The 22,538-nt window shown below is 37.3% G+C and overlaps 1 protein-coding gene across 2 annotated transcripts in view; it reads right to left on the minus strand.

Annotated features, from left to right (window-relative positions):
* Positions 1 to 22,538, minus strand: part of aff2 (AF4/FMR2 family, member 2) — a 684,414-nt gene that overhangs the window by 242,050 nt on the left and 419,826 nt on the right. For both annotated transcript variants that reach the window (XM_051935183.1, XM_028816861.2), the window contains exons 6-7: positions 17,811 to 17,847; positions 17,539 to 17,593 (exon numbers count right to left, since the gene is read on the minus strand). In XM_051935183.1, the coding sequence (XP_051791143.1) occupies positions 17,539 to 17,593; positions 17,811 to 17,847 (92 nt within the window). The remainder of the gene's footprint in view (positions 1 to 17,538; positions 17,594 to 17,810; positions 17,848 to 22,538) is intronic.

The following is a 22,538-nucleotide window of genomic DNA, read 5'->3' on the forward strand; positions in this document are numbered from 1 at the left end:
TAAAGAAAAGTGATGAGGATCCATCTATTGTATCTACAGTATCTATGTACAAACATACTGTATAAACTTCACCTTCAGTTCTAATGAAAGCTTCTTCTGTCTCAGTTCGTTACTAGAACAACACTTGAAAGTGAAGCACAGATTCTGTAGCTTGATTATACTGTAAGTTCCCACGTCAGAATGTTGTTTTAGGTGTCAATCCAACCATTTTCAGAACTCACAAATTAAATTAGATGCAAAGGAGCAACTGGGCACAAGATAGGAAACAATCGTGGATACTGCGCTACAAACTATAAAATGCAAACGGATTCAAGTTGGAAAATATGTTTTTTTTTTCTCTCAATTTCCTTATCCATATTAATTTAGGAACTAAACTCTTAATCCCCAACCCCAAATACCCAAAGACAGTCATGGTGGCCCCCTGTCAAACTGTTTCGAGTGCACACTGCGCTATTCTTCGATTAAACGTGAAGGACATTTTCAAAGCATAATTACAGTATATCTATGCTGACACTAGGAAAAGAGGATTGAAAAACACACCCTGTAGCATCTAAATCTGAAGACAATTCCTAATTGTAAATCTTGCTTAATTTTCCATTACAATTCCTAATCTCTTTCTGAACAAAAGACAACAATGGGTTTAGTCTGACTAAAAAAAATTTTTTTCCTACATATAATAAAGGTAGAACTGTAAAAGATAAAATGCATTTATATAATTAGCTGTTTCATATTTGAATATAAACATGTCATTCCCAATCTTTTCATAAGAGGAGACCGCAGCCACATGCAAGCAAATAAATATATTACACATTTCTTTCCTTTCGGCAGATACTTTATTTACTTTTTCCTGGTAAGCTCTTTGCCCCCAGAGTCCCAAGCCCTTGCTTTGTGCTAGATCTGTCATCTGGAGACTTGTCTTTGGAGTCAGTCAGGTGGGAAAAAGCCTTACTGTCTGAAAAATAATGGTGATTCAGTGGCACAGACTAAGCCTAGAGTCTAACAAAGTGGAGCTACCACAATAGAAAGTTCATTTGCTTCATGATGGCTCATATTTTAAAGTTGTGTACAAATAAAATCACGTTACATACAACCTAACAGCAGTTTGCCTGTAAATACCTAGAAGTCATCATTATCCATTCATTTGTTCACTTTCAAGCCTTCTCATCTAAAGCAGAGCCACAGGGAGTCAAAGCCAATGTCAGCAGCATCAGACACAGGGTAGATTCTAAAACTGGGAAGGACACTAGTTCATTGCAGAAAGCAACTAGCAAGGTTCATCCTTTCTATCCATTTAGTAAATGCACTTAACTGAATGTTAGGGTCAAGGTAGGCCAAAGTCTACCTCAGTAGCAGGCACCACTTCATCTCAGAACTTATTCACACACATAATCACTTTTGCTCACACAGGTCAATTCAGATTTGCTAGTTCAAATAAATTGCCTAAATTAATCTATAAAATACTACAACAATAATTTTAACAACTTGGCCTATTATACGAAAGAAGAGGCCTGTCATTTGGGCACATTATGCGTGAGGAGATCTCCAGGCAAAAAACACATAACTTAAAATTCTGCACATGTAAGGTTATGAAATTAAAAAAAAAAATGATCTTGCTTAGGAATTCATATAGTTCACCAGACTGTGAAAGAGAACATGTTCAGGGATTTCATAAGGTTTTCAAATAATTAAGGCAAGGTAGTGGTAGAAAATAAAATCCTCCTTACAGGAGGAAAAATAAATGTATAGAAATATTTCAAAAGGTAAGCTAAATAAGATGGCATAATGTAGCTATTTGTATCATGGCTCTCATTCACAATTAATTTGTCATTTTATGCTAAAATAATTTGAAGTAATTGATATAATTTATTAATCTGCATTTTCTTGTGCCAGGTAAGCAAAAAAATGATGCATTTTCATCCAAATCAACTATCTGAGGGATTCATAATGGACAGAATGATGTTTATGTACCAGCAGACAACAAAATGCTTAATTGCATAGTTAATTGATATCATTAATAGCCTGCCTATTTATACATTTCACTTAACACCTCAGTGAGGCGCCGTCATTAGGGTTGAGGCATTCTCCCGGAAATGTTATTAGAAACACTTGCCATAAATCACTCCTAAAAACACATTATAAAGAATGCTTTATTTGGTTAGTTCTGAAGTTGCTTTGAATATACAGCTATTACATAGAATTACTGTATAATGTTATAGTTTTTAAGTTTTCTTCTTTTTGAACATTTCATCTGGATGTGTTACTGTGTAAAACTCTGGTTGAAAATTTGTGAAAACAAGATGCAACTTTTAATTTTAGGGTAACTGGTTCTTAAATTCAGTCCTGGAGGCCCCCTGTGGCTGCCGGTTCAGTTGCAAACAGTTTGTCAATCAGTCTGTCATTTTACATTTAACTGATTTCATTGATTAATTAGCTGATCCTTTTGTCCTTTTACTTTGTATTTAGAAAACTACAATAGTGACAAGATATATACTTATAGGACATTAGGACATATTTGTGCCTTTTCTATACCTTTAAATACTTTGTTTTTGTTATTTTAATTCACCTTTAGAGTATGTTTACTTGTTTGTATTTGAAAATATTTGAGGGAACATTAAAGAATTTTTAAAAATTAAAAGGAAAAAATGAATTTTTCTCATCTATCACTTAGATATTTCTGCTTCATTCACTAACATATAGCATAACCAGCATGTAATTTGTGGATGGATGTAAAAGACATAGAAACTCAGAAATAAAATCTAGTTTAATTAAGGTAGAAGTAGGTAGGGTGTCCTGAAGACAGAACTTGAGAACCACTGGGATGGATGACCACCACCTCATCTATGGACTGGTCAGGATTGGTGAATTTTGGTGATGCTTTTAAATGAAACCTAAAAACGTATCTTTTTAGAAAGACATTTTGTTAAATTATTTTTATAGATTATCTTGTTTGTTAATTTATTCTTATTTTGTAGCACTTTGAGATTGTTAAATATAAAGCGCAATATAAATAAAATGTATTAGTATTATTATTATTATTATTATTATTAATTATAAGTTAGCAATTCTTCTTACTAAAACTAAGTCAATAGTATGGTGTATAAAAGAATGCCATGTGAAAGTTGTGGTATATGAAACAACTGATCACACCCTTCTTTGTCCACTTTACAATCCTTGTATATTTTTAAATCTTATAAGTGTTATTTGTTATAATAACGCTTTACTATATTAATTGTTTAATGTTTATTATTTATCCATTTTGTTAAGGTCACTTTTACTCAAGCAGTATAAGGAGCAAAGCTGATACTAAGCCTGGACAAGACACCATTACAGGACCCAGTGACAACATCACTCACTTCTCCATCAATGCACTGATTTAGTTTGGAACACACTTAAATAATTTCAGGCATTACAAAACCTGATGGGGTCAATTTAGTTATCAGTTTACCTAACATGCACATCTTTGGGATGTGGGAAAGAGACGAGATGACCCACAGAAAAACACACACACAGGGAGACACAAACTCACACAGTACAACAGCCAAGGATGGGAATTTTACATTGTCTCCTAAAGCAGTATGGCACTAGCATGTTTTTCACATACACTTAATACCTGGCTAACTTGGAGTCAACCTAAAATACAAACATCCATCCATTGTCCAACCCGCTGAATCCGAACACAGGGTCACGGGGGTCTGCTGGAGCCAATCCCAGCCAACACAGGGCACAAGGCAGGAACCAATCCCGGGCAGGGTGCCAACCCACCGCAGGACACACACTAGGGCTAATTTAGAATCACCAATCCACCTAACCTGCATGTCTTTGGACTGTGGGAGGAAACCGGAGAGCCCAGAGAAAACCCACGCAGACACGGGGAGAACATGCAAACTCCATGCAGGGAGGACCCGGGAAGCGAACCCAGGTCCCCCAACTGCGAGGCAGCAGCGCTATCCACTGCGCCACCGTACTTATATTGAAAGTAATAGGCCTAGGAACTGATATCAGATGCCAGGAGCTGTTGGGCAGCAGTAATAACCACTGTGTCACTATGCTGTGGTATCTATCTATAGTACCTATCTATCTATGTAAAACTATTAAAGAGAGACACATATACTCATCTATTAATCTCTGATTGAAAACTGAGGAACTGTATGAGTAATGTGAACAATAAAAAGTATAACAAGACATAACATTCTCAAGCCCACTAATTCCAATCCTGGGTTGTAGAGTGCTGTAGCCCATCTTGGCAGCACTGGGCACAAGGCAGCAAATATCCTTGGTCACATTGGCCTGTCTATTGCAGTCATACACATACCTACACTCCCACTGGGAGCCAATATGGAATCACCACATAACCTAACCTGCACATCTCTGAAGATGTGGGAGCAATCCAAATACTCATTGGAAAGAAAACACAGACATGGAAGGAATCGGCACAAGAAAGAGGGCAGAAATATTCCATTTAAGAACAGGATTTTTTATTTTTTCACCTATTTTATAGAATATCTTTACTATCTCTAAAACATTCTGTAATGTTTTCACATCCTGGCTTATGTCATCTACTTCTTTTTATTATATTTTTTACTGCTCTCTGATTTCTATGAAAATTACATCCAGCTGAGAGTGTGTTCTTTTCATTGCCTACCAAATAAATGAAGGATGGCCTTCAAAGAAAACATCCTTTCCTGAAATGCTGTGAGACCTATTATAGTACTTTTTGGTCTTTTGGCAAGTTCAATTGGTTATTTTGTAGTGCAGATATAAAAGAAAGAAAGACAGCAAGAGCTTATTAGAAAAGGCTCATTAAAAGTACAAGTAAAGCTCAGTCTGTGACTAGAAATCTATTAAATGGTAAAAAAGGAAGAAAGAAAATAGAATTTGGAAGGTGTTTAGGTCAGGAGCACTCTGTCTAATACCTTACTTGAACTCTTTAGTCTTGTCCGTGTAAGTGTGACATCTTGATGTAAAATGTATGACAAACTAGAAGACAAGATTACACCAAACAAAGGGAGAGAAGATAGAGAGAGGTGTAATATACAGTATAAATATATATAATTTTTTCTTTTATTATTATTTATTTTCAATCACCCCTCTTTGCTGATTTATTTCACATGGTGATTCCATTGATCAAAAATCTTTCACTCTCTGTATGGTAATGTTAGTTTGAACCACAAGTTTAGAATACTCAATTTGCTTCCCACCAAGAACACAACCTTTTTATTCCCATATTCCTTTTTTCCCAGCTTTTAATTCCTTGAAAGGTTCAACCCACTTCTTACTTATACGTGTTTTAGTATGGAAGGCGATGAATTTGTATTGAGATGGAGACTTGAAATAATAAAATGCATAAGGCTCTTCCTTTTCCTTGCACAATCCTGATACATTTAAATAGGAGTATGCACACACGGCTCCTCACGGCATGCACTTTAAAGTTGCCTTCTTGCTTTTGACAAGAAACTAATTTTCAAGGTTGTGTTGCCATGGCAGCACTTGGAATCTTAATCTAGTGTGAAAGGTCATGGGAGGTTGTCAAATAGAGTTCCTCTTCAGCTGCGAAGTGGCGATGTGAGGTGGTCCAGCAATGAGATTTAAAGGCAGCTCATTATTAATTTTCCCATTTTAATGCAATGTCCCAAAGGCAAGTCTAATACCTTGGGGTATTTACAGTCTGCCTTTTTTAAAGTGGGAGAAATTCAGTTTTATATCCCATTTTTATTCTAATGGCATAGACTACTTTAACAGAACAGAAAGGAAGACTGGATGCTGGTCTTAAGTGGGTAATGCATATTTTTGCTTGTGCTATGACTGAACTGCAAAGATAGTGAATTTTAAAATTCCATATCTATTGCACTTTCAATGAAAGTTTGCAAATGCAAGTACTAATGAAATGATTACATTTAGAAGAATGTTTAACTGGGAGGCAATTGCACATTTATTCCTTTGATCGGGAAAGACACAGCAGAAGAAGGCCGATTAACTGCAGCCGCAGTGTAATCTAGATGATCCCTAACTGCAGTTATAATGTAGTGCTAACTGTAGTCATTGTACAGTCTAACTGCGCTCAGCAGCAACTTGATCACATTTAATGCTCCTTGACGGCACATTTAGCAGCACTTGTGTTTCATAAGGGAACTGTTTCAGAGGAGCATTTGATTCATTGACACACTGTTGCAAACTGCTGATAAGAAACTGTGTAAATGACATGAAAAAAGTCCATTTCATTCAAAGCAGCCATAAGTAGAGGCACCACCAAAAAACTCAGCTTTTTTCCTAATTAGTTTCTAGCTACAGTACCAAAAAATTAAAATGACGAGAAAGACACCTAAGTATCCAGAAGTGCCTACATAAACAATGTTGAAATAAAAAAAGAAACTGAATCAATTTGCTTTCACTCCATTTCCATTCCTAACCCCAGCTAACACCCATAAAGTAGTCTTTTTTTAAAAGAGAGCCAATCAAAATGTCCCAAGGCAGTGGTGGCTTAGGAAGTTGTCCAGATTTAGTTTGAAAGCGTAGACCAATTCAAAGGTACAGCCCAAATAATAGTCAACAGTGAAGGCATATAAACTTAACAAGAAAATTCCTCTCAGGGGATTCTCGAGTTGTGAGCTTATTCCAGCTGTACGTACTGTGAATAACAAGCTTTGAGACTTAACCATCTTGTTATTCTTGGGCAGATAAATCAGAGATACAATATTCCTGGTATTCAATATTTGGAGGATGTAGTACCATCAGTGCTCTCCTGCCATGCAATGTTACTGAACACAGTATGACATTTCATAAACCTACACTAAGTCATCTCTATGCTAACTTCCATTCTACACTTAGTCCAGATACCAAATACTGTACCTTCAAAATACTGAGAAATGAAAAATGTTCCCTTTAGAATATGAATAATGTATGTGACATGCAACATATAAGAATACATGCTACATTATAATCATCAACAACATTTTCTTACTATACTATAGTAAACAGAGTACTGATTAACCTTCTACTAGGGGCTCCATAATTTGCAATCTGTAAACTAAAGGGTGTCCATATCGTGCATATTACAAAAAAAACTAATTATACATTTCATCGTTACATCTCATGTGGGATTATAACCTAAACAGAAATCCAGACATTTTAGAATCAACGCTGACATGAAGCAAATCGAGTATCACTTCATTAAGAACACTGAAACTGCAGAAGTTCATTAGACAGTTATGTCAGAGAAGTATTTTTACAGTTCAAGATGATACAGGATGACATGATTTTGATTTATTTTAACTTTTCTTTCAGATTTCTTAATAGTTTTTACTGTAATGTTTTATCCTTTTTAAGGCCAATTTGTTGTGGTCAACTTCATTATAGTGGCAATTTTGGTTGTGGCTTGAATGGGTTTTAATTGGGATGGGTGACCTCATTATTATGAGTTTATAAAAGATGGAAACATAGAACCCTCATTATTGTAGTTTTACAAGAAATTCAAAATTAAGATTACTTTGTGCTTAGTGATTTTCTTAGGGTTTGGTTCCTGTTGGTGTTTTTGACTTTTGCAGTTTATTTTTATCTCAAATCTTGATTTTCACTTTTTGGTTCTTATGGTCTTTTTGGTATTCTGACCTAGTGCTGTATTTTAGCTACGGATCCTCCCCTGCATGGGATTCAAATGTCGCTTTTATATATATTTTATTCATTTTTTATATTAACATGGTGGATTATTAGTTTATTTATGTTTATCTTTTGTTATGTGCCTTTTGTTTTGTGGAGGGTTCCACAAAAGGCAGAGCAACCTGCCCATCACTGTCAAGAGGCTGTCCTCAGCCTAACAGAGACTGGGATAACTCACAGTCCCTTGTGGTTCATTTTGAATGCACTTGTGGTGTGGTGAGTACTCTTAAGTTATTTCTGTGCTTTTTGTGATTACTTGATATTTGGCCTCTGTGCTCAATTTTTTGCCCATTCTTGGATTTCATATTGGGATTTCATTTTGTATTGGAATTGCCTGTTTGGAAGTCTTTAGAGCTTATTTTTTCTCTGTGTTTTGTTAAAATACATCTTTTTATTTTATAAAGATATTTCATTGCCCTTTTTTTAGCCAAGGTTTCGACAGTATTCCCCACAGTGGGCATTATTGAATGATTGTTTGGGACTTTCATGCTTTGGAACTCTTGAGTTCATAACACCTATGCCCATTTTGTTGACTCTGAGTTAGCCTTCTCTAATAATTAGGTTACTCTCCTGAACTTTCTTCAACTGACATTGCACAGGTGACTGCTACAGTTGTGTCTTTGCCTTATTAAACTTCAGTTTGTTGTGAATTTTGTAATCTTGTTTTGCTCCCTTGTTTCATCTTTCAACATGTGGTATTAATAAGAATTTTCCCCTTTCCTCAACTAATTTGCAATTAATGCCTTTAGGTGAGACCTGAAGAGCTCTTTATAACAATTGTACTAACTTATCTAGCTATGTATTTGGGTCGTTCTTGTATGTTTCTGTTTTACTTATGTAGAGTGTTCCTAAGTGTTAGGAAAGGAGTATCTAAATTAAATGTGTTATTATTAATATTATTATTATTATAATTATAACCTTAGCGATTGGGCCATATTGTATGTATTTAAAGTCACAATGAGAAAATTAAGAGCCGCCCTCCAAACATTCTCCACATATGAACTTAATGCCTAAGTGTTAGGAAAGGAGTATCTAAATTAAATGTGTTATTATTAATATTATTATTATTATAATTATAACCTTAGCGATTGGGCCATATTGCATGTATTTAAAGTCACAATGAGAAAATTAAGAGCCGCCCTCCAAACATTCTCCACATATGAACTTAATGCTCTTTTGAACAGCATGTTTAAACTTCTTAAACAAACATGACTTATAACTCGATCCACCAGTGACAGACGTGTAACATGATCTTAGCACAGCTGCGGTGTTTGTGACATAAAGAAAGATCATTTAAAATGTGCTCCTGCTCTTGTACAAATAAAGTAGTAATTGAGGAAGTGAATCTATGGTTTCAAACATGTCAGTCACGGGCAATAGAGAGTTTATTTTTGTGCTTCCATACTAGTTTGATGATATCATTTCATTTTATGTTGCTTATGCAAAGAAGGTAGCCGAGCATGCATGTGCAGAATTTAAGAATCTGTTTAACAAGACATTAAAAATGTTCTAAGTCAAATGTACATCACTTGCATATAAAGCACATCTGTCAGGGTTAGCAGACTGTTTAATATGAACCAAATGCTGTAGCTCACTTCGTCTTATTTAGCGATTCCTGCAATAGTTAACACGAGACTCAGCTCGACCTTCTAGTCAATATACACAACATTCCTCAACAAAGGCTTGCTGACTAAAGTGTACTTCCGCTGGGCATGATTTCTCAAAACATTTGGAATGATTTCATCACTAAAGTCTTCCAGGAAATCTGCAGATGCTACTGTGTGTGAATCTACAATGTTGTACGACAACTGTATTTTATATCAGTCAAAATTCTATCAACTTAAAGCATTGGAAGATTTTGTGGTATTAATAAGCTGTAATTCATGTTTGAATTAGAAATAGGATCTTGTTGTCCACAATATTTGCATGTTTTATTTATTTGTATATTTAATTATTCAATTTGTGCCTGCCAAAGGCTTTGGCTGCTCTTTAAAATGACTGCATTGCTCTCTCTTTACGAGGTATATGAGTTGCTCTGTGATGTCTGGACAGCTCTTTGTGTAACGTGCCTGGCTGACTCGGCATCTTTCAAGAAATTTAAGGAGTTCTTCATGTCAAGACATCTGAGCCGATATGTATGTAAAGGCTGTATTGTCTCATAACAATTTTGCTGCTGTTTTGAGATAGTCAATCCATTGGTAAAATGTCTATGAAATTTTTGAGCAGCTCTATCCAGAATTAACTTTCTCATATTTTTGTTCTGTCAATATTTACACCTTTAGTGTTCTGCTGTTATCTTTCTTCCATTATCAAGCTGTACCAGTCTAGACTATTTCGTTTAGCTACACACCTCCCAGGCTGGAACACCTTTGAGTATCTTTTCTCTTCCACTATCATGAAACCAACAGCAATCTGTGAAGGACATGGTGACAGTTAGCCGAACAATAAAATAGAAATAAAGTTTGCTTATCAAACAGCATAGTCACAATTCAAAATAGGGAATGCCTCAGAATAATACTGAGTGATACACCATGAAGTTAAATGAAAAAGAAAATTGGGCATTGGGTAATAGCAAAGAGAAACTGGCTTATCTTTCTCCCAATATAATTACATTCCAGAAATCTCCACCCTTGGGCTTATTACACTAGATCAGCGGTTTTCAATTCCAGTCCTGGGGAAATACTGTGGCTGCAGGAATTTTTCCAATCAGTGAGTATTTTTCCCTCTAACTGATCACATTGTTTAATTAGATGGCCATTTTTTCTCCTCTTATTTTGGATTTAGACAAAAAATGTAGTGTGATATCGGTATTCATAAGCATTTTTAAAATATTTATATTTTTGCTCTGGTTTCAAGCTTTTAAAAGTCGGTTGTCGTTTCCACATTAATTCACCGTTTTCTGTCGAGTTTTCTACCTAATAAAGACAATTAGCAATGTGTTAAGTAGGCCCTAAGCAAATAACTCTGAAAAGTTGAAAGGCTTCACCTAATTCAATGTCAGGTGCAGCAGTGTGAATATTAGCAAATAATGCATAAAAAAACAGAATGCCTGGAAAAGTGGAGTGGAAATCACAATGATGATTATTAAATGGCATTAAATGATCTCTATGCACCAAAGCATTCACCATTCTAACAAAAAGTGTCAAACCCAGTTTTGAAATTTCTGGTGTCAAGCCTTCCAGCACTCACTGACATTTGTCATGGTGTCTATTTCTTTCGCCACTAATTGTCATTATTAAGATACAATTATGGCAGAAAACTTCAAAGAAAAAGGTGAATTAATTGGAAAATGACAAAAGAGAGTTAAGAACTTAAAAATATGGCAAAAATATGAATATGTCTACTTTACTTAATGAATGTAAACTCTGCATTACCGCTCTTTTCTAAATGTATTATAGCAGAAGGGGTAAAAAAAGAATAGCTAATAAAACAATGCAATCAATAAGGGATGAAGTGACTTGCTGATTATGAAATTTAATGGAATAAAGTATTGAAGCCACAGGGGTTCCCCGGACTGGGAAAGGAAGAAACTGCCCTAGATGATCACCAGGATATTTCCAGACCACAAAGTAATCAAATGCAGTGGAAAAATGGAATGCGGCAGGCATCTTAATATATTAGAAATGCCTTCAGACATCCAGCTAGCTCTGTTTGTAAGATGTCATGCCATCTCTGCCTAAAGAACTCCTGGTCTGTTCTGTATATAACTCCCAATGTGCTCTCTCTGTAAGGTTACATGGATGCTGCTGTGGGTCTGTTACATTGTTTTTTTTTTTGTCTTTTTTCCTTTTTAAGATGCCTGGGTTGACCTGTCTGTAAACTGTATGGCTTTCCTTTTATGTCTGATGCCTCATCTACTCTGTCTGTATGATGCCAGAGCTGTTCTGTCTAACTTCCTGAGGAAGTGCAGATCTTCAGAGGCTACTGTCATTTATACTAGAACAAACATTAGCAGCTTACACTTGAGGCTTAGATTATCATTAGTCATCATCTCCTGCTGTTGAGGTCAATACTCTTTAAAGAGCAAGTATTTCTAGAAAAACCTTTCACTTGATCCTCCTCGATCCTTCTTTAACTGCACAGTTTGCCAAGGGAATAACACAAACAATAATGTTTCATCATTGCATCCCTGACCAAACTCTTAAGACATATTTACTTTTTTCTAACCATTAAATAGATCAATAATCTAAAGACATTGTACAAATAAGTGCCTGTCCACCGCTCAATTTAAATGCTACTCTGTCTGATAACAGCTAGAAGAAGGAAAGCTGAATAACATAAATAATGAAATTTAGCATTTTGCCCTTTACCAATAAAAGTTAATATTTCTGTCAAAAGGGTGCCTATGGTGGCACAGTGGTTAATGGTGATTTCTTCTACATCTCAAAAGCATGTGCATGTTAGGTAAATTGGCAATTCTGAACTGGTGTGGTAAGAGTGTGTATGGGTGTGTGTGTATCTGTGTGCCCCTGGGTTAATTTATTGATCACTCCTATTACTTTATTTTATGTGGATTCCTTCCCTGGACACACTTACTTTTACAACGTGGGCATGGATTTTAACACGCCGAGACTTGCCTATTCAAGTACTCAACTTCGGGCGCTGAGAACAAATGCCAGTGCCGGTGTGGTTCCCTATTTACCCGACGAGGTAAGAAGGCGGTATCGTGGCAGCAGAGCAGGCACTAAGCTAAAAAAGAAGCAGCTTGCGAGAAAGTGGCGTTTCAAGCCTTCGGTGCCTTCTGTGATTCTGGGGAATGTAAACTCAATCTCAAATAAGATCGACGAACTGGCTGCGCTGGTGAAAAATGTAAGGACCTACAGAGAATGCAGTTTGTTGTGTTTTTTGCGAAACCTGGCTAAATAACACCATCCCAGATGCCAACGTGGAGCTACCCGGGTTTAGCACAGTTAGAGCGGACAGAGATGCAAGTACCTGTGGGAAGCACAAAGGAGGAGGACTCGCTCTCTATGTTAATACACGGTGGTGTCACTCTGGACATGTTAACGTCAAAATCTCCACTTGCTGCAGGGATATCGAACTGTTGGCCGTAAGTTTACGTCCCTACTATTTGCCCAGAGAGTTTGGACATGTCATTGTTGTTATTGTATACATTCCTCCTCGGGCAGACGTGGAGTCAGCGAGTGACATCATCCATTCCGCTGTTGCTAAGTTACAAACGCAGCACCCTGAGGCGCTTGTGCTAATCGCTGGAGACTTTAACCATGTGACGCTGGACAAAACATTACCTGCATTCTCCCAGTATGTGCACTGTAACACCCGGGGAAATAAGACTATTGATTTACTTTATGCAAACGTTAAAGATGCATACAGCGCCACCCCGCTGCCTGCGCTTGGGAAAGCAGATCATAACCTGGTTCTGCTTCAGCCTCACTATAAACCAAAAGTTAGAGTCCTACCTGTAACCACACGATCATTCAGGAAGTGGACTCCGGAGGCTGAGAATACTCTGAAAGAATGTTTTGGAACTACAGACTGGGATATCCTGCAGGGATCTCATAGTGAGAACATTGAGGAAGTTGTTGACTGCACTACTAACTACATCAACTTCTGTATGGACATTGTAGTTCCAGTAAGAACAGTACGCTGCTATGCTAACAACAAGCCATGGATTACAAGTGACATCAAGGGCCTTTTGAATCAGAAGAAAAGGGCTTTTAAAGACGGTGATCAGCATGAGCTCAAGCGCGTGCAGAAGGAACTTCGAGTCCAACTCAGGGCGGCGAAGGAGCAGTACAGGAGAAAGCTGGAGCAGAAGTTGCAGAATAACAGCATGAAGGAAGTGTGGGATGGGATGAAGATCATCACTGGCTGCAGCTCGAAGCGGGGTACCACCATTGAGAGAGACGTGAAGAGAGCAAACCAAATGAACAACTTTTTTAACAGGTTTGACCACCCTAACCCACTCTCACTCTCACCTCAGAGTACTGCACCCTCCACACATCCTTCTGCTGATACCAGCATAGGAAAGACATCCCCACCCATAATTACAACAGCGCAAGTGAGCAGAGAGCTGAGGAGACTTCGTGCCAGCAAAGCAGCGGGTCCAGATGGAGTATCGCCACGACTGCTGAAGGTCTGTGCATCGGAGCTGGGGGGTTCTCTACAGCGCATCTTCAACCTGAGCCTGGAACAGGGGAGAGTCCCGAGGCTTTGGAAAACATCTTGTATCACCCCAGTCCCAAAGGTATCACGTCCTAGTGAGCTGAATGACTTTCGGCCTGTTGCTCTGACATCACATGTGATGAAGACCATGGAGAGGCTGCTGCTTCACCACCTTAGGCCACAGGTTCAACACGCCCTTGACCCTCTGCAGTTTGCATATCAGGAGAAGGTAGGAGCGGAAGATGCCATCATCTATATGCTACACCGATCCCTCTCTCACTTGGACAGAGGCAGTGGTGCTGTAAGAATTATGTTTCTAGACTTCTCTAGCGCCTTCAACACAATCCAACCTCTGCTCCTTAGGGACAAGCTGACAGAGATGGGATTAGATTCATACCTAGTGGCATGGATCGTGGACTATCTTAAAGACAGATCTCAGTATGTGCGTCTTGGGAACTGCACGTCTGACATTGTGGTCAGCAACACAGGAGCGCCACAAGGGACTGTACTTTCTCCGGTCCTGTTCAGCCTATATACATCGGACTTCCAATACAACTCGGAGTCCTGCCATGTGCAAAAGTTTGCTGATGACACTGCTATCGTGGGCTGTATCAGGAATGGGCTGGAGGAGGAGTATAGGGACCTAATCAATGACTTTGTTAAATGGTCCGACTCAAACCACCTACACCTGAACACCAGCAAAACCAAGGAGCTGGTGGTGGATTTTAGGAGGCCCAGACCCCTCATAGACCCAGTGATCATCAAAGGTGACTGTGTGCAGATGGTGCAGACCTATAAATATCTGGGAGTGCAGCTGGATGATAAATTAGACTGGAGACAGAAGAGCAGCTTCAGTGACAGACTGCTGTCACTGTCCTGCTCCACAGACAGATTGAGGAGATCGTTCCTCCCCCAAACTATGCGACTCTTTAATTCCACCAGGGGGGGTAAACGTTAATATTTAACATTATACATAGTTATTGTCTGTTTTTTCACCTGTATTATTATCATTCTTTAATTTAATATTATTTATTGTATCAGTATGCTGCTGCTGAAGAATGTGAATTTCCCATTGGGATTAATAAAGTATCTATCTATCTATCTATCTATCTATCTATCTATCTATCTATCTATCTATCTATCTATCTATCTATCTATCTATCTATCTATCTATCTATCTATCTATCTATCTATCTATCTATCTATCTATCTATCTATCTATCTATCTATCTATCTATCTAATCCTGCCTATTGACTAATACTGTTGTGATTAGTCGGGGATCCTGATCTGGACTGGAGGTTGATAAAAGAGGGTTGGGCCTTTATTACTTCCAGCACCAAAGGTTTATTCAACATAGAAGGCAAACATTGGAATGTTCCTATACAATGTTTATTCGTCTTTCTCTTTGAGCCTTATGCTTTTTGTCTGGCATACACAGTGCGATTTAGGGACGGACTTATGCAAGATTTGCAGCCGCTGACTGATTTTCGGAGTCAGCCCAAATTTCATTTTCATTAGCCGTCATTTCCTGTGCAGTATGAGTGGGCTTGCAATGCCAGATTGCATCATAGGATTTGGCTGTTATACAATCAAAAGAATTTCTGACATGTCACAAATTTCATTCAGCTGTTTTGTAGAGTGAGCAGTCTCCCAAACCCATGTTCTCATGTCACCACCAGATTTCCCTACATTTATTGTACAGTAGCTACATTATACTTTGGATACTGCCATTGTCAGGATCATTTTGACCTTTTTGATTTCAAAAAGCTATCTGTAAAACAGCAACTAAATGACCACTGACAAAAGCATCTTAGGAAATGTTTACTGGAAGAACCTCAAATAAACACATACAACAGTAAATTACATAGATTACACACCATCAATTCTCTCTGTAAAACAGACAGACCATGTTGTCCGCACATCTACCACCCTGTGTCCAATTTTGCTTTTTTCGTTTATTTGTACTTTTAGAGCGGAGTACAGCAAGAGCCAGCTATGCAGATCTTTACTTTGTTGACATTTTAAGAAGCCTGTGGTCATATTGGTTTTTGAATGGGTAAAGCTTTATTGCAAAATACCAATGGGTAAAACAGAATATTGGGGCTATGTACACCTTACCAGTCTTACCATACATGCTTGCACTGTTTGAACACATATTGCCTAGTATATATGGCAGTACACAACTTTTCTAATCAATCCAATGAATACAATTACTCAAATAAAGATTATAAGTTGCATGATGATGTAAATGAACATATTTAGTATATTACACAATCCAGAAAAATCTAAATGTATAAATAATGTATGCCAAGTGTGTTATAGATGTCAAGGCTTGTGTCAGGGAACATCCACTTATTAAAAGCCAACACATATACTGTACTGAACGGTAAACCCAATGGCGTGAAAGAAGCATCCAAAAAACAATTTATGCTTGGTATGCAAGTATCTTAAAGGAAAAATGCTGCATCTACTAAGAAAGTATATATGTTTGTGTGTGTATGCTATGGATATTTAAATCATAAAAGGCAGCCATAAACTGTGTTTCAGAGATGAATGTTAGTTTCTTAACTGCTTTTTGGTGACAGCCTCAGTTCATGCGTGATTACAGAATTCCAGAGTTTTAAAAGCTCAAAAACTTTGGCTGATATGACCAGTTTCCCCTCATTGACTTCTGAAACAAGAAGAGATATGAGGCACTTTTTGAAAAAAAAAGAATAATAATAATAATAATTCATTACATTTATATAGCGCTTGGAATGCTGTTAGTTTTTTTAAAGAATTGTTACAATTATGAATATCCAGCCATTAATGTTAGATTAATTTGCAATCCTAAATTAGTCCTGTATAAATAAATGTGGGTATGTCGCTGAATGTTCCCTGTGATGGATTGGTGCCACACTTGATGCTCATGGTCCCTTATGACACTAAACTAGATTAAATGGGTTTAGAAAATGGTTAAGTAGATATTGAATAGTTAGGAAGACTTGTGTTGATATTTAAGTATTCCCACAAATCTGTAGTAAAGAATAGGTTTCCTGGGTATATAGGGGAAATAAAGTACAAGGCCATAAAACTGCTTAAATATTAACAAAGCAGACCTGCTGGAGCAAGAAAACAATTCATAACTCTCAAATATGTTTATGTGGCAGTGAAAATACATGTGCTGTCACACATGAACACTTTAAACCGTTCAAGGTCTTAAGGCACATCATCATTCATCCATCATACCATCAACTTTCTGAATTCTAGCTAGACACCTCTAGTCATCTCTAAGAAGTGGTCACACATCCAATTTCTGAACAAATAATTTTAAAGTGAGGGGATGCAAAAAGCTGGAGGAAATTTAAGACATGTTGCAAATCTATCTATCTATCTATCTATCTATCTATCTATCTATCTATCTATCTATCTATCTATCTATCTATCTATCTATCTATCTATCTATCTATCTATCTATCTATCTATCTATCTATCTATCTATCTATCTATCTATCATCAGTTCTACAGTAGATTGAGTGCAAATCCATCATTGGACAATACAGCCAGACTTACATACTCCAGGCAGACTTATAGCTGGCAGGTAGCCTATCTATTCATCTATGGAATGTGCAGAAAAATTAGAGCTCCTCCGCTCCAAAGAAGATGCATGCAGACACAAACACAAATGGGAATGAAAACTCCATACAGACAGCAAAAGGACTGGGTATAGTGCTAACCATAACATTTTCTATTTTTGAAATAGATGAATAAATACTCACGATTTTTGGGGCACAGGCTTGGTGGCTGGCTTGTTGTTGGAAACATCGCACCGTTCTGTGAAAGAATTTACAGTCCATTAAGTGATGTCCAAAGCTGTCAATTTATCAATTTAGTCTTGCTTCAGAATGTCACAAGTCATCAAACTTTAATGAAAATTAACAATGTTTCAGTGTTGCACCATATAATCAATAATTGACTTGAAAATTAAATTAGTGCACATTTTAGCAGGATTAATTTGGCATGTAGATTAGAATAATAAAGGTAGACCTACTTTGTCCGCTGTATCCCGATGTTAGGTTTTGGGATTCCTAGAACAAAGTGCATTTTATATAAATTAGTAAACACAGAGGACACAGAACGCCACAGACATGTCAAGATAATGGCTTTGTTAATGTTGTTAATAAATTTAACACTTATATAATTATTCAAGTTATTTACCACTGGGAACAGCAGAAAAAAGGCATCACAGGCTGGACATATGAAGAACTACCCTGGCAACTTCTTGACCAGGGCAAATTAAAATAAACAGGTCATAAAAAGAGCAGGGATAGGACAACTTGCTAGTGACTACAATACCACTAGTTTTTAATAAGTGACTCAGGTTAGGCAATATTCTCTAATGAATTTATCATAAACTTAGTAGTAAGGATAACATTTGCTATTTTCCATTACTCAGTTCAAGGGTGCAATTAATTTACACAATATTGTCAAATAATGAACGTTATTTTTTGCACAGCATTTTGTATGAGAGTCTCTTATGTGACCATTCTGTGTTAACAAATGGAGAGATAGACAGATCATCTCAGCATTTCGATACAATGAAATTCTGCAGGAAGTCTGTATCATCTATCGGTGGATACTATAAGGTCACAAAATCAGTTCCTACCTTCTTGTGTGACTCTGAGGCAGACACTTAACCAGATGATTTTTAAAATTAAGTTTTGGAAAATTGTGGGCACTGTGGCCTGAAACAGACATTACCATTAAACATGTTGTGTACTGCAACCTACAGACCGTTTGATTAAATGAATAAGATTGTTCAATGAGCATTAAGAGACACATCAATTTGTTTTTGTTATTTATTAAACTGAATTGGACAACTGGCATATAAAGGTATAATTCAAATTTAGAGTATATAAATGTCAAAGCAAGGAGAACAGTGATACTAAGTAATAATTAAAAATGTGTAATGAGCAATCATTTCCTACTTTTCCCATGAATTTTACATCTACAGCATCTGACTGTTCCATTTCCAGACCATTTGCTTGAAACAAAATGACAATAAACTTACATTTCAATTACAAGAATACAGTATGCCGCACCTTCCCTTTATCTTTGTATATTCAGGTAATGCAAGATAATCCTCCATATGCTTTAAATTCCATAACATCTGGAATGTGGATATTTAAATTCATTTAATTAAACACAGGCTACTCTACAGGCAATGTTATCGATTTTATCTGCTTGGCACACGATGTCTCATAGCAGCCTAATAGCATATGGCTCTTGAAGATGATAAGCCTTTGCATTCTCTTCTTCAGCCTTCAGTCCTAAATTCATGTAAAGAAGTGCCATGTGTCAAAAAAGATGAATTGCAAAAGAAAGAAGTGTAAAATTAAAAAAATATATATATATATTATGCAAAGTTTACTATTTAAAATATTCCTACAACAGACATGAATAGCTATTCCAGTTAGAGACATTTTAGCAGATGCATTTGCATATTAACATAACAATGTGTGATCTGTGTGGATAAGAGACGTTCTATATGAAAACGGCTTCATTAAAATGTGTAAACTTCTCTCAGGAGTGAAGCTACCAGGCAAGGCATGGCAACTTAGTGTCCAGTTAGAGATTTACCGTGAATTAATTATCAGTGCATCTTGGCATTTGTAACTGAACCTGCGCAGAATGCCAGACTACTAAAGGATGTACTGATTTCAGATTTTAAAATAGTAAAAACTGAGGGCAAGCTGGAAAAATACATAAAAATACCAGACTTTAAAAAATATCTATCAATCCATTTTCCATTCGCACTTTGTCAACTGCAGGGTCTTGCTTTTAATCAATCTAGCAATCTGGCTTTGAAATGAAGTCATTTCACACTTAAACAGGGTGGACTTGAATAATGTGGCTGCCAGTAATTTAAGGGCTTCCCTGTAAAAGAAGGATGCTGCATGTCCATCCGGCTCCCCTTTGAGTGCTCAAGTATGTTAGTTCTTCCAAATTGGCCTGGAGTGGGAAGATGTGTGTGTGCTGGTGCCCTGTCCCAGCTTGGTTACTGCCTTGCTCCCGGCTAAATAAAAGACTGCATTCTGGCTCCATATGAACACAAGAATGGATGAAGTAGGTTCAGAAAAAGATGGGCATTTTTTCTCCAGAAATTTAAAAAACAATAGTGTGCTTGATTTCTTTGCCACAATTAAATGATATAAAGCAGAAGTGAAGAAAAAAACTTCCATTTACTGTATAAATTCTACTGTCACTGTCAGAATGAGCAACAGTGAAACTTTTTGGCTACACATTTTCCCACATTTATAGGCTTGAACTGCTTTCGTAACAGTCATCACTACAACGATTTCAATGGTTTCATGTGGTAGGTAGACAGGTTTATTACCTAAGGAGTCAAAAATAAAACAATAATGTGGCAGGGTCAAACCCCTTTGTGACTCCCTGTCTCCTCTGTGTTCTGATTGTACAAATCTGCTTCTATAGATATTGGTGTGTACGGTGCATGCAAAACACTCCTGAGTGACATACATATGGGAAGGTACTGCCCGTAACAAGAATAAAGGACTGACTGATATAATAATAATGAAACTTTGTTTGTGTGGACTTTGCACATTCTCCCAGCGTCTATATGGGTTATTCTCTTGGATCTGTGATTTTCCTCCCAGATTCGAAAGGTGGCCTGTTTAGGCAAATTGTAGACTGTAAAATTGCCTGTTGTATGTGTGTTTCAGTGTGTTTATTGGTGGACTGGCACCTTCCCCAGGCATGTCCATCTCACAATACTGCTGTGGTTACCTCAACCTTAACCTAGGATAAGGTGATCTTAAAAAATGTATAGACATGTATAAAATGTTAGCCTATACCCGAAAGACACATAATTTGTGAAGAACATTGCTGGTTGTTAAAGTCACACTTTAGCTTACATTGCCAATGTTTGAATGCTTGAACCCATAAATAAAACAAGAAGCAGTGACAGTGAGGCTGGTCTTATTGGATTAAACCACAAGCAGTGACAGCAAATTCATCAGACTTTCATATAAAGCATTCATTATGGAATACTATGTGAAACTAAAGAGAATTACATTAAAAACACTTAAAAGGCAGCTCACCAAACCACAAGACTGGGATATGAAAGAAAAACTGTACCAAATAAACAAGCCAAAGTCAAAACCAAAAGTCACAGCGCCAAAATGGCAAAGCCCAAAACACTAACCAATTATCAAAGTAGAAAAAAAAGCACATAAAACTCCAAAAACTGTGATTAAAAAAAAAAAAGTAAAACACAGAAAAGTCTCTGCAGAAACATGGATGTGGGGGCTAGTGTGTTGACATCTTAAATAAGGGTGTAAGAATAATCCATCCATTTTCCAACCCGCTGAATCCGAACACAGGGTCACGGGGGTCTGCTGGAGCCAATCCCAGCAAACACAGGGCACGAGGCAGGAACCAATCCTGGGCAGTGTGCCAGCCCACCACAGTGTAAGAATAATGTCTGGTAAAATGGTAGCAACAGGACATCACTGTCAATAACAAAATACCTGTGGTAATGACAGCAAATCCAAAATGAAATACAAAATGGAAGTGTGATATCACAAAAATAACAGTAAAAGAAATAAACTTATGGAAAAAATGCATAAATGCACAAAACCAAACCAGGAATGGCTTTGGGGGCTCCAAAACTAAGGTTCACAACAAAACTAGAAAGTCAAGTCAAGTTGGGGAGCATGCACTGGTATAGTGTGTTGCTGCACCCACTATACGATGAAACAACTCGGGATCCCGGTTTGCAACCCCCCAGGCAGACATGCGGTCCAGTCCCACCCACCGGAAATGACCCTCTATCTGTCGCAGCCAGGTGTTACGTGGGCAACCCCTTGGACTGGTCCAGCCACTCGGGTACCCAACAATGAGGATCTTACGAGCCGGATCACCCTCGGGAAAACACGCCATATGGAAAAACTTTCCTTAAACCCTGGGGAAGAAGCTGCAAGGTCATGTCATTGTAACATATTCCCTGAATTAAATGAAAAAATGAAAAAAACCAAAATGGATACTGAGATCAGCTTCACGTGGCTTTACTAAATTATTCCCACATTTACTAATTTATGATAGTGTAAAGCTCAATTTTTAATTGGAAAGCAGGGAAGTCAAAAAGTATTTTAGGAAGGGCTGTACTGTATTTTGTTTTGAAACAAATGTTTTTTTTTTATTAACACTAATTAAATCTTGAATGTTACTAACTCTAGCACGACTACAGGGTAGACTAATATTAGAATAACGTTATGTATAACTAACACAATTCCTCAAGCATTTTAGAGCACTCTAAAGGGACTTGGCAGGCACGAAAAGTTTTTGCTAATTGTAAAAGGGCTCTGTTCATGAAAACCTAGATGCCATATCTCCGGGTTCAGTTTGATTAGAATCAGTTGACTGCCATTGAATGGGACATAAGCTCCTAGCCATTGGCAAAACACACATATTTTTCTGATGCAGTTTGACAGGTATTGAAAGGGAAAGGCAAAGACTAACTTGATCCTGCAAGGCACACGGTTCCATATATAACCTTCCAATCACTTTCAATGGCTTAAACTGAGAGTTTTCAGCCCATGCATGGAAAAATGCATAGGACTATTAACAAAAAAAAGAAAACGTTCAGCACTTCAGCTTAACCAAATTTCTAAGATGTTGGGTTACTTGTTAAAGAAAGTGAAAAATCCATACAATACGCACAGATTGTTGATACTACTGCGGTGGGTTGGCACCCTGC

Source organism: Erpetoichthys calabaricus, chromosome 12, assembly GCF_900747795.2.
Source record: "Erpetoichthys calabaricus chromosome 12, fErpCal1.3, whole genome shotgun sequence".
Classification (NCBI taxonomy): Eukaryota; Metazoa; Chordata; class Cladistia; order Polypteriformes; family Polypteridae; genus Erpetoichthys; species Erpetoichthys calabaricus.